This window comes from Mirounga leonina, unplaced genomic scaffold (genome assembly GCF_011800145.1).
Source record: "Mirounga leonina isolate KUSES-001 unplaced genomic scaffold, KU_Mleo_1.0 Mir_53, whole genome shotgun sequence".
Lineage (NCBI taxonomy): Eukaryota > Metazoa > Chordata > Mammalia > Carnivora > Phocidae > Mirounga > Mirounga leonina.
The window spans coordinates 23,903,145-23,916,109 of record NW_023270807.1 but is presented as its reverse complement, the minus strand read 5'-3'; the positions used below and the strand labels follow the sequence as shown (position 1 = coordinate 23,916,109).

The 12,965-nt window shown below is 36.7% G+C and overlaps 1 protein-coding gene across 1 annotated transcript in view; it reads left to right on the top strand.

Moving 5' to 3' along the window:
* KHDRBS2 (KH RNA binding domain containing, signal transduction associated 2) overlaps positions 1-12,697 on the top strand; it is a 575,928-nt gene extending 563,231 nt beyond the window's left edge. The window contains exon 9 of the mRNA XM_034990634.1: positions 11,672-12,697. Coding sequence (XP_034846525.1) covers positions 11,672-11,769 — 98 coding nt within the window. The 3' untranslated portion in view covers positions 11,770-12,697. The remainder of the gene's footprint in view (positions 1-11,671) is intronic.
* The last annotated feature ends 268 nt before the right edge of the window (positions 12,698-12,965 follow it).

Genomic DNA, 12,965 nt, shown 5'->3' with positions numbered 1-12,965 from the left:
ATTTTTATTAATAGAGGGTATGAATTTGTAAAAGACTAAGATACACTGTCCTGAGATAAGTGTGCAACACATATTTATCAAATATGTCATAATTTATTGAATGATTCAATGGGAACTGATATATACAGATTGCTGAAAAAGTATGCCAGTTGAAAATGTAATTATGATTACTGATGACTAATATTGGTGTCTTTTTGTAAATTACCTAACCAAATGGGGACATTGTCAAACCTTTAGCTCTGCTGGTAACAAGATAGGCCAGGGGAGGGGGAGGATGGATCTAGAACACTTAGGTCAGTCTCTCTGGAGCCTGGCAACTGTGCAGGAAGGTTCCAGGAGACATCCCCTCGTGATCAGAGGAGTGCAGCAGCAGGTGACAGATGGATACCCCTGGAGGTTGTTGGCATTTGGAAATTCTAGCAGGGATAGGTCCAGTCACGGGCAAAGAGCTAAATTCAGGCTGCTGAGAAGACTGGGAGAGCAAACCGACTAGGGTGGGTGCCCAGAGTTAGCCCAAATGTTACAAGTGAGGGACACAACTCTCCACAAAACTGCCCTCACTTCACACTCCAGTCACAAGTTTGGGAGACTCTAGGCCACCCTTTCTTCTGACCAGCTGGTTACAAATTTGGAATTCCCACTACCCCCTCTGGTTTGATAATTTGTCAGAATGACTCACATAACTAAGGAAAGGGCTCTAACTTAGCAATTAATTATTAGAGCAAAAGGAAAGAAGGCAGCACCAGGCAGAGAGAGAAATAGATACATAGAGCAAGGTCTGGGAGAGCCCCAAACATAAAGCTTTCAAAATCTTCAGGGTGGCACTATCTTCCTGGCATACTGATGTGTAACAACACACAAGGTGTTGCCAAGCTCATGCAAACCTCAGTGCCCAGAGATTTATTATAGCTCCATTATGCAGCACGAATGACTGAATATCTCCAGACTCCTTTCTTTCTTCTCCAGATTCGGCTGGTGTCACGTTGTTAACGCCCAAACCCTCTAATCTCCTGGTTGTCATGACCAGCCTCCATCCCGAGTCATCTTATTGGCATGAACTACCAGGTGTGGTCAGAGGAACCCACCATGAATAACAAGACTTTCCCATTACTCCAGGAAATTCCAGAGTTTAGACGTTACCGCTCAGTAACTGGGGACAAAGCGTAGCCCAAATTTTTATTACACAGAGAGTGAGACGAGAGCACCAACCTGGGAAAGCAGGCAGACACATGCTGAGGCAAAAAGCACAGAGTCAGAGCTGGCCAAACAGCCAGGTTAACACTTTGCTGAGCTTAAAACCTGGTTTTCTGTAACTCCCATAACTTGGTGTTGGTCTAAGAATACACTCTGGGCTCATTTCTGTTCTCAAGTATAGAAATGACAAGTGTGTATGTGGGAGGGTGGGGGGGTAGTAAGGCAATCAAATAGCTACAAATTCAGTCTGTTTGTCTATGAAGCTACATCACCAAGCCTACCTCCTTCACTGAGTTGAAGGCATCATTGGAATTCTTGGAGAAGAGAATTATAAAATACCATTTTATATCATCATTCTTATTCTTCCATTAGTTCTCATAAAGTCCTTATGTATAAAAAAAAGTCTGTGGCTGAATTCTGCAGGCTTTTGATTGACTCCAGATTTTATTTGACAATTGTAGAATTATTTTTTAAATTCAAGTCAGAAAAGCTTCTGTATTGTGTCCAATTATCTATCATTCATCATTTTTTTTCCTGTACCTTCCATTTTGGAAATCCTTTCTCTAACTGGATTCTTTATCTCATTTTTACTTAGATAAGATCTTAACTCCAAAGCTAAGAAGATAGAAACCTACTTATTTTAAAATATCGAGAACCACTGGCCTTTATTATTCTATAGCTGCAAGATATTATACAGTAGAGTCAAGAATAAAATATAAGCTTAAATTTTAGTTACGTGTATAATTTGTCAGTTATTAATAAATGATAACTAGAAATGAAATGGTACAGAGTCATTATTAAATATGATAATGTGTAAAGTGTATAAGGTAGGGGCTAAAACAGAGTAGACAATATAAAAATTGTACCACCAGCAAGGGACAGGGTAATACACTAATCATAGCATATTTGAATTACAATGATTCTTCCTCACATTCCCAATCATAGTGGCTGCATCTGGGAACATAGAAACTAGTAAAATTCACTGGTTGCAAGCTAAACTACAATTGAATGCAATTCTTGGCACAGCCTCAAGTTTGTTGGGCATTTTTTTTTTATCTTCCTGGAGCTCACAATCAGAAATAGCAGTAATTCCAATAACTTAAGCTTAGCCACAGAAGATAAAATTGCGAAATCATGTAATGATTTGGAAATTAGGTATATACATGAAGTAAATTTGGAGATATTAAACAAGGGTATGTATAAGAATGGAGAAAGGTTAAGAAAAATGGCCCTAGAATTTCCATACCTAGACTAAAAAAAAGAAACTGGAAGATGATTTAATTCTCAGGTTATAAAACCCAGCCATGGCCATAGACCCATATTTCACTGAGGTGAATTAAAGTTACTAGAGACATGTCAAGTGCCAACTAGTTGAGCCACAGATGTATTTCAGAATTTTACCTTCAAAAGTGTCTACAGTTTTCCTCATTGTAGATGACTCATATATTTATCAAACTGTCTTCCTGAACTTACCCATGCATATTTTCAATCTGGACTACATTTTAAACATTCATATTTGTTGTTTATGTCAACAAATGGACTTTGAAGTCAGGTGTTATCTATCTGTTTCATGGTCCAGGCAGCCAATGGGAAATACCTATTTCGAAAGCCTCTTAGGGACCTCACCTAAGAAGCTCTTCAAAGACTAAAATGAATCTCATTGCTTTTGAGGAAAACGTTGGTATTCAGGACAAGTTCGCCAGGAGCCAGGAGAAGCTCTTAAGAAGTCCCAAAAGACTAAGCCCATCTCTGGTTTGTGGGATAACTACCAGAAATCATCATTATCATTCTTAAGATGAATCAAAATAAGTAATCAAAAAAACTAATCCATAAACATTTGCTAGTTAAGGAAAATGTAAGCTTTTTCTCAATATATTAAGCAAAATATATTAAGCATTTGCCAAAATATAACAGGTATCTAAAGTTTGGATCTTTTGTACTTGAAACCTTTAAGTGGTTCGTTCTACTGATTTCTTCTGCTAACTGGTCCATTTCCAAACAAAAACAAGATGACCTTCCTTTTGAGAAAAAGACTTTAAAATCTTAACTATACCAACACTCCTCCTATTTCAAGACCCAAGAAATTTTTTTCAGTGAATATTGTAGAATACTTGTGCTTCAGGTGATCACCAAAGTCATCAATTCTAAAATGAAGGCAGGGGTCAGATCCTGTTAGGCTCTGAGTGGAATTCCTTGCTAAGGAATTTGGACTTGAGCTTGAGTATGCTACAAGAGCAACTGAACAGACCTAATCAATTGTACTTTCTCTGGCTAGAAGGTGGAGTAGAGTAGGAGTGTATACACACACACACACACATATTAGGGAATATATACATGTATATATACATATACATGTATACACACACAGATATATGTATTTTATAATATATATAACATATGTATTACAGTATATAAATATATGATATACAATCGTGGAAAGTCACAAAAGATAACTAGAGAGCTGGGTACTCTGGGCAAAGATGAGAATGGCTTGCCATGGAATAGGGTTGGGAATGGATGGAAAGTAATGCATGAGTTAAATACAGATTAAGGAAGAAAAGGCAAAGTTTGATGACTGGTTAGATTGACTAGGCCAAGTGTTGTTGATGAGTAACAGGCAATGTAGGTAGTAGCTTCAGTCTCTGCAACACGAACCTTGGGAAGAGCATTAAGTAGTATGGAGAAAAAGATGAGTTTAGTTTTGGAAAAAGTTGACTATGAAACACCTGAGGAGATGCCCCACGGGCAGTTAGATATGCATGTCAGAAGCTCAGAATGGTCTCTGACAATTTAAATTTGTCATCAGCATGTAGCTTGCCACTTGCCAAAGAAGTCTTTCAGTAAGAAAGAGGAAGAACCAGAATTCAAATGCAGGCCTAGCTACAAGACCCCTGGGAGTCCTATTCCAAGTGAAGAGATCCGAGGGAAGGCTGTGGCTTCTTTTATGGGTACAAAATGAAGATGTAAAATATTTAAATAGAATTAATGTATTCAATAAATAATTACCAAGTGTCTGCCATGTGCATCATAAAATTCTAGAGTTGAGAATAACAGCCCTCTGTTATTCTCTAGATGGATTATTCCAAGTGTTACTTTTTTCTAACAGGGAATATCTAATTAAAAATTTGAAACAGTGATAAAAGCTAAAAATGCTTCCCAGAAACTGAATTTCCTGAGAGCGTAACTGTGGTGAACTCAAGGTTAACTCTTCTTGGAACAGAATTCACTATGTTCATCTGTGAAAACAGATGCTGGTCATCCATATTTCCCCTTCAATACTACAATATTTTACTCTCTGTATCTTAAAACAATAAACTGCAATTACTCATAGTGGCAATACAAACTGTGTAGATAAAATTGTTGAACCATTAGGTTCCAATGTTCCATTAATATTTAAAAATGCTCAGAACAGACAATCTTGCTTTCTACCTTAGATGAATGAACACTTAGATTTGCACCTTAACAAATTCAGTTCAAGCAGCCCACACTCTTGTTAACAAAATTAAAGCTACATTCTCACTCATTTAGCTAATTAATTGTTGTTGGAATCACCAGTTATTATATAATTCAAGGGAATTAGAATAAATGAAGTCCTATTTTCCAGGCAAGAAAAGGAAAAAGAGAGTGGGAGTCAGGATCTTCTTTCAGATGAAAGGAGTGATGGAAAATGGTAAGCCAATTACAGATAAAAATTCTGGGTCTTCTGGGGGCACCTGGGTGGTTCAGTTGGTTGAGCATCAACTCTTGATTTCAGCTCAGGTCATGATCTCAGTCTGTGAGATAGAGCCCTGTGTAGGGCTCCGTGCTCAGTGAGGAGTCTGCTTGAGATTCTCTCTCTCTGCCCCTCCTCACCTTCTAAAAAAAATAAATAAATAAATCTTTTAAAAAAATTCTGGGTCTTCCAAACAAACTTTCTGAGCCAAAATTTTCTCATCTTTAAAAGGAAGACGACATTGGCACCTATCTTGCAGCAAAATTGTATTTGCTAATAATACACATAAAATGCCTAGCACTGTGTTTGACCCTTGGAGGATGTGATGAGAGTGAATATCTTAACTTTTTAAAATAGGATAGGTATTTAAAAATTAAAGAAAACGGATATTGTCATAGTGAGTTACAACAACAGAACATCTAACCTAACATACTCTCTTTGGGAATAAATAGCAATAACACAACATCTAAGTATCAAAACGTGCTTTTAAATAGATTGATATTCCTTAGAGAGAGATCAGAAGTTTAACTGAGACCAACAGAGAGCCTGAGAGCCAGGAGAATTCTAATCAACTTTGTAAATGCTCTTACATGAGACACTAGTGGTTTGTAATAATAGAGATTAACTTAGGTTTCCTACTTTAGTTGTGGTGTCTGCATATTGGTTTACAGTATACCAAAAATAAATAGCATGAGTGCTCCCTTTTTGTTGTGGTGAGTTAAAAAACAATTTTTTTAGATTCTTTTTCAGACCTCAGATATATAAACAACTAGCTATGTAGGTCTAGCAAACTGTGAACATAAGATCTGCGCCCTCAATAATCTCTGTGACATCCTATATCCTTTCTAAACTGATTCCTAAAATTAATGTACCCTGAAGGTGGCATTTTAAACCTACATCTGGGAAGATAAACACTAAAAGTTTACTTTGCAGGTACTTAAATAATGCTGATGTGTCCCCAATTGGTACCTTGTCCTATGTTTCAATTTCCCCACCAAGAACCTCAATGTTTATAGTATCTCTGGAAGAATCAGAGAACACAGTTTTGCAACTTTAAATATCATCCAGATTTTTCTTTCCCACTCTGAATGCTCCCCAAAGTAGCTGGTCCCAGGGCAGGAGGGAGAGCACATTGAAAAATGCACACCACTTAATAGATCTGATTCTCCTGAAAGCGGAGTATTTGAGATGCAGAAGCTTTTGAAGTCACTAGAGTAACATCGAACACACAAGAAGAGTTACCTGGGTAATTTACATGCCTTTATCAAAGTAAGATGTTCCGCTATGATGCTTATTGGCATGTAAAGGAGATACACTTTATGGAATTCTGTAAAACTTGACTGAACTGGGGAAAAAAAACAGTCTAAGTAAAAAAAACAGGCGGAGTCATTTTTTAAAAGAAATATTAATATATTCCAAATACATGAAACACTATAACCTAAGTGCAAACAATGTGTTCCTGAATAAGAATTCTACTGTACTTATTTCACAGAATTGATTTCAAGATTCCTTTTAGTTAGTAACATCATCTATTTACATGTAGCTTACAAATATTTATGGTGTTCTTCCTATGTGTCTGCCACTAAAGGACTCTCCTCTCATAGATCTTAGGATTCAGTTTAAGAAACAAGACTGGATGATACAAAATAATTAACATAAGAAAGTCTTCAAAGAAAGTGAGTTCTCCGGGCACCTGGGTGGCTCAGTCGGTTAAGCAGCGGCCTTTGGCTCAGGTCATGATCCCAGAATCCTGGGATCCAGCCCCCTCATTGGGCTCCCTGCTCAGCGGAGAGCCTGCTTCTCTTTCTCCCACTCCCCCTGCTTGTGTTCCCTCTCTCGCTGTCTCTGTCAAATAAATAAATAAAATCTTTAAAAAATAAAAAAGTGCGTTCTCTTAAATAGGTTAAACAGTACCTGAATTTTTAGTTACAGTGTATATTTGCTCAGAAAATTACTTCCTTGAGATGATTAGATGTTAGAGCTCAATCCAAGTTCAGTTGAGTGATAGAAATTAGTAGTCCCGGGACGCCTGGGTGGCTCAGTCGTTAAGCATCTGCATTCGGCTCAGGTCATGATCTCAGGGTCCTGGGATCGAGTCCCACATCGGGCTCCTTGCTCAGTGAGGAGCCTGCTTCTCCCTCTCCCTCTGCTGCTCCCCCTCCTTGTGCTCTCTCTGACAAATAAATAAAAATCTTAAAAAAAAAATTAGTAGTCACCTCCTCTAGGCTTTCCCCAGCATTTTCTTCAAATATCAATTATAAATGTGTTGTAATCCATGAAATTTCATAGTGGTTTTTTTCCTGTGGTCTCTAAAAATTCCTGAAAGTATCCTTATACTCAGGGCTTAGTACAATGGCTAACATATGGGAGATCTTTAGTAAGACAAAAAATTATTTAATGAATGCTTTATTTCCCTCCTTATATCATATACTGTATGGTACATTAAAATCCGAATTGGGAAGCCTAGAAATGGTGGAAATTTGATCAAGTCACTGAAGCTGTTTCTCATATCTTCATTTCCTATTTCCAGATCCCCAATTCTGTAAACCATTCCAGTAATTCAACTTGGCAGATAGTTATTTTGCATATTCTCTGAGGAGTAATTTGTTACCTAATTTGCTATTTCACATCCACAGTCTAGCTGGTGCTTCTCATATGACAATGATCCTGATACTGAGAGAACCTTACATCCTTTATTAGTTTCCAAAGACAAAAAAAGATTACTTCTAAATTTCATTGTCTGTAATGATTTTTAAAATAACATCCTAGACCACAGCGTGGGAATAGAAACCACTGTCAGGGACTCCAAAATTTGTATGAATCCCTAAAATATTTTATTTTATTTTATTTATTTTATTTTTTTAGAGAAAGCAAGGTGGGGGGTGCAGAAGGAGAGGGAGAGAGAGAATCAAGCAGGCTCCACACACAGTGCGGAGCTGATGCAGGGCTCAATCTCACAACACAGAGATCGTGACCTGAGCCAAAATCAAGAGTCAGACACTTAACTGACTGAGCCACCCAGATGCCTCTCCCTAAAATATTTTAAATCCATCTTATCTGCTGAATAGTAGAGCTCAAAGAAGACAGGCAATTTCTTAGTCTATTCTTGGGGCTTTATACTTCAAATTTTAGAGAATTCCCATCATAAGGACCTTATAATGATTTGTCTCTACCTATGCTTGGGTCTTTCCCATGTGCGAGGTTCTATGATGGACTTACATTAGACTTACATTAGAATTTCTTTGGATTTCTTTTTTTTTTTAAGATTTTATTTATTTATTTGAGAGAGAGAGAATGAGAGACAGAGAGCATGAGAGGGAAGAGGGTCAGAGGGAGAAGCAGACCCCCTGCCGAGCAGGGAGCCCAATGCGGGACTCGATCCCAGGACTCCAGGATCATGACCTGAGCCGAAGGCAGTCGCTTAACCAACTGAGCCACCCAGGCACCCTTTCTTTGGATTTCTAAGAATCACTTCTATCTCTGATACTATGGTGGAGAAATCCAATGACAGGCAGTGAGGGGACTGACTGCCATATAAGGCTCAATGACCCTATATGATGATGAAGGAAAAACATCCATTGAGTCAGTATTCTCCAGTATAGATTCAGAGAAGATAACTTCACTGAAAGAAGCTGGCTTGTATTATCATGTGGTAATTGTAAACGTGTGACTACGTATAAACGTTCTGATATTAGGAAAAATATAGACCAAGGAAATTTGGCACAAATAGAAATAGTATCTCTCCTGATCTCAATTCACTATTATTATTGAGAACATGAATTAAGTGAAATAAATCCTTGACTCCTCTGTTAGCTGTAAGGAATCTTAGAAAAATCTACAACTTTCACGTGGGTAGGAATTAATTTTGTCTGCCTTTCTGGTTACAGTTTTCATAGACTAACAGTATTTCCCATTCCTAGCCTTCAGCAAGGAAGAAAGAACACAGTATGAATTTACATACAGAGAATTATAAGAGCACATTTTTGTGCAATGAAACATGCTTTTACACTTTTTTGTAATTGGAGTACACTATGATTGTTTTATGAAATCCAGTCATGAAATACTTTTGTTATTTAGCTAACTAACCTCTTGAATTTTAACTCTAAAATATATATTTCTAGTTATAAAGCTTTTAAAATTAATGCCAAGTGTCTTCAGCTCAAATATTACTGTTTCTAAGGTTGTCCTTGGAAGCTCTTCCTGCCTCATAGTTCCTCAATTTATTCACTCATCCTTTCGTTCGTGTAATCTTTCACTGTGTTCAACCTCTACTAGGCACTGAATTTTTTCCAGGCACTGAGAATACAGCAGAGAAGAGCAACCCTCCCCATTTTAGTGTTAGCCAAAAGTTAGGAAATGAAAGGTATTAGCCAATAAATTAGCTGCCCTAGAGCTTTAGATAAAGCCAAGTAAACCTAAATCAGTTGGTTCTTATTAAACACTTAATGTGCTACGGGGCAAGTCCCCAAGATTATGCCAGTTTAAAAGTTCTGACAAAACTGGGGTAGCTATGGCACCCTCTGCTGTCACTCTGTTCATGTTGTCTCACTGTTTTGCAGAAACCACCAAGCTTCTGAGAAAGGATCCAAGACTTCCATTCCCTGGGAAAACTTGAAACTTCTATTATCCCAGTTTCTAAATCCCATAGACTACAATCCGGGGATCTCTAATACTCTAGAACAGAATAAAGCAAAAAGTATTACATTCCTTTTGTTAAAAACACGAATAAAACGGGGTAGATTTTACCACCAGAAGACAAGGACATTGACATATTCTTGATTATTCATAGTCAAAGTGTAAAACTCGTATTACATAAGGCTGAGAAGGCACTTGCTAGTTTTGCAAGCAAAATCCGTTTTCCCTTCTAGCACATAAAAAAAAGTTTTATTTAATTCCAATCAAGTAAATACAAAGAATTATTTTCCATAATGTCTCTGCTGAGAAATTCTGGCAGTTTAGGGATAAAGTCCTGTCTTTAAGAGATCACATCAGAAAGACCAACATCCATAATCTCCAACCAAAAAAGACAACAAGATCTAGAGCAGGGGTCTGTAAATCTTTTCTGTAAAAGCCCAGACTATATATTTTAGGCTTTGCAGACAGGATGGTCTCTGTCACAATTACTCAACTCTGCCTTTATAGAGTAAAAACAGCCATAGACAATATGCAGATAAATAAGCATGCCTGCATTCCCTAAAACTTTATTTAAAAAAACAGCTAACCAATGTGGCTCACTGGCCTTAGTTTGCCAACCCCTGATCTAAGTAGATCTGTATTCTGAGAAAAGGCAATATTTCTTATTTTTATTTAAGTTCTCATTTCTATTTTATGTCCTATCAAATACTGAAATAAACTTAAGCATGTACCTTAAATAGTAGAAGAGATAAACTTTTCACTTATTATCAGATAATAATAGTAAAGAAGTTCTGATGGAGGATATCCCCATTTCAATGCTTTTTTTTCCTATGTTGATGGGATTTTAATATTTTTCTATATGGTACATCACTATCCTTTGCCTTATATATAGTATAGTGAGTACAATTTAAATTTTTATTATTGTTTTTCTTTAATCTTCCTGAACTATGTACAAAAATATTCTTAGGGGCACTTGAACTCTCCAGGGACACATGCCCTACCTACATCGTTGGCCTCAGTCTGCGGTTTCTTTCCAGTTGTACGTCCATTACCATCACTATCCTATGTATCAGCTATCAATGCCAATGTGTCTTTCTACTAATCTCTTTTTCTGTGTCCACACTAACTCTTATCAGAGTTCCATGCATGAAATCTGCTCTCAAACGAAAACTGAATTTGGATTGAAAGACCCAAATAACTTAGCTTCAGGAATTACATAAGAAGTTACCATAAACCCTATTATTAAGTCCCTGGCCCTTTGAAGGAGGGCTACATTCCTCTTCTGGGGTCACAGACTTTATAAAGGCTATTTTCCACAACACTCAAAAGCTTGTTGGCTTGTTTCTTGTGTGTGTTTTTTGTTTTTTTGTTTTGTTTTGTGTTTTGGCTAGGTTTCAGAACATTCAGCTTACTAGAAATCTGATTAACAGGTGAATGAGGACTTTTCCTAGTGTACAAATACCTCTTTATTTTGAAGGTATTTGTAAAAACTGATATGAGCATATTCTTTATTGATTTTACTGCTTAAACTTACTTTGTTCCATATCCTGCCATTCTCTCACTAACTTTGTCTAGGATAGTTTCGTGCAAGGATCTCACCCTGTACCATGGAAGAACCATCTAGGGGAGCACTGGAAAATAGCAAGCCCCAGGTCTCTTTTCTAATCATTATGTTTTGGAGACAGAGAACAGGCATTAGTCATTTTTGGTTTTGTTTTGTATTATTTTAAGATTCCCAGGTGATTCTCAAGTTAATCAAAGCCTAGGAACCACTGGATTCCTATATCCACTTTCTTTTAGAAGTCTGTAGAAAGGATAAAATGAGCAGTTTACGCTGATACCTCCTTCTCTTTTGTGGCACAGAAATTTTACACATCATAAATGTGGAATTATCCAAGGACTTTAACTTTCTCTTCTTTGAAGAATGTCCTGCAAGTTTAATTCCACATGACTGCATTTCAAAATATATACTTTTTTGATGACCTCACCATGTGGAAAATGTAGTAAGGCTTTAGCCATCAGTGTTGAGATCTTTTATTCTCTTTTCCTTGGTCAACTCCTGCGTCTTAAATGACTGTTTCTGGTAACTATGAAGCCACGTGAATGCTGCTGTCTTTCTCTTGTTCATAGCACCCGAAGAATGGGCCACAACCCGCTCCAGCCTGAAGGCACCACCACCAAGGTCAGCCCGAGGGGGATACAGGGAGCACCCCTATGGTAGATATTGAAGGTCCTTCTCACCTGTGACCTCACCTCAAAGACAATTCATAGCCTGTGGTCTCCACATAAACAGCAACAAGACAAGTAATAGTCCTTTTTTTTTTTCTATTCTAGGGATAACTGCTCATGATTTCTCCCGTATAGTTCTTGTATTCCCCCTTATACTGTTGGCGTGACATTGACACTAGTATTATTTTACAAAACGGACTAAAAAAGACATTGGCAAGCACTGTCTATAAACCATTCAGTAGGATGATATTCTCCTGGTTGTTTTTCATTGTTGTGTGTAACCTTTTTTTTTCTTTCTTTCTTTTTTCTTTTTTCTTTCTTTTTTTTTTTTTTAAGAAAGAGCATGGCTCTGTTAACAGATTTTGAGTCTCAATCAACTAGCAAAAACTTTGTTTAGGGTTGCTAAAAGACTGTAATATGATTTTTGAACTAGCTGATAATAAAGTTGTAGATAAGATGTTTTAACCTGTCTTTTAATATCTGTTAGTTAGATGAAGATGTTCGATATTAAGTTTGTAAATTTAATTTTAAATGCTGTTTTAATGGAGTTGAAAACAAGCAGCTACTGTATGTATGTAGCTAATCTTTTATTCTCTTTTCCTTGGTCACTGGAAAAAACACTGAATTTGTTCAGTGTTTTAACCTGTATTTGTTAAAAAAGAAAAAAACACACATAAAGTTCCATGTGTAAGCTACTCTAAATAGGAAACCACAATTTGTCAAATATGTTTGCCATAATTTGTCAATAAAGCTGAAAACTTTTGTAAAAACTAAATTTGGAATTACTTGTTTTCTAGCTTTAAATGCCTGCTTTATTTCTTCTTCAAGAGATGCCTAAAATGTTTTCTATTTAAAAATTACAAAAATGAACCCAAGCCTGTTTTAAGATATTTGTGTAATACTTAAAAAATGTATTAATAACTTATGGTTGTTAAATAATTTAAAAGTTAACAAACTAAACTGTTACATGAATCATGGTTAGTAAACACTAATGTACAACATGTTAATGGAAAAAAATGGATTTAGAATAATAAATGGATTTTAAACTATCCTCTAAGCTTTATCTTGCTAAACACAAATTCTGATTGACTTGTTTGCATTAGCATGTCTCTCGTGAGAAAGAGTAATGGAGTATAAAGAGGTAAGATTACCACTTACCACTGTCTAAATGCCTAGTTCTTCAACCTTTGAGTTT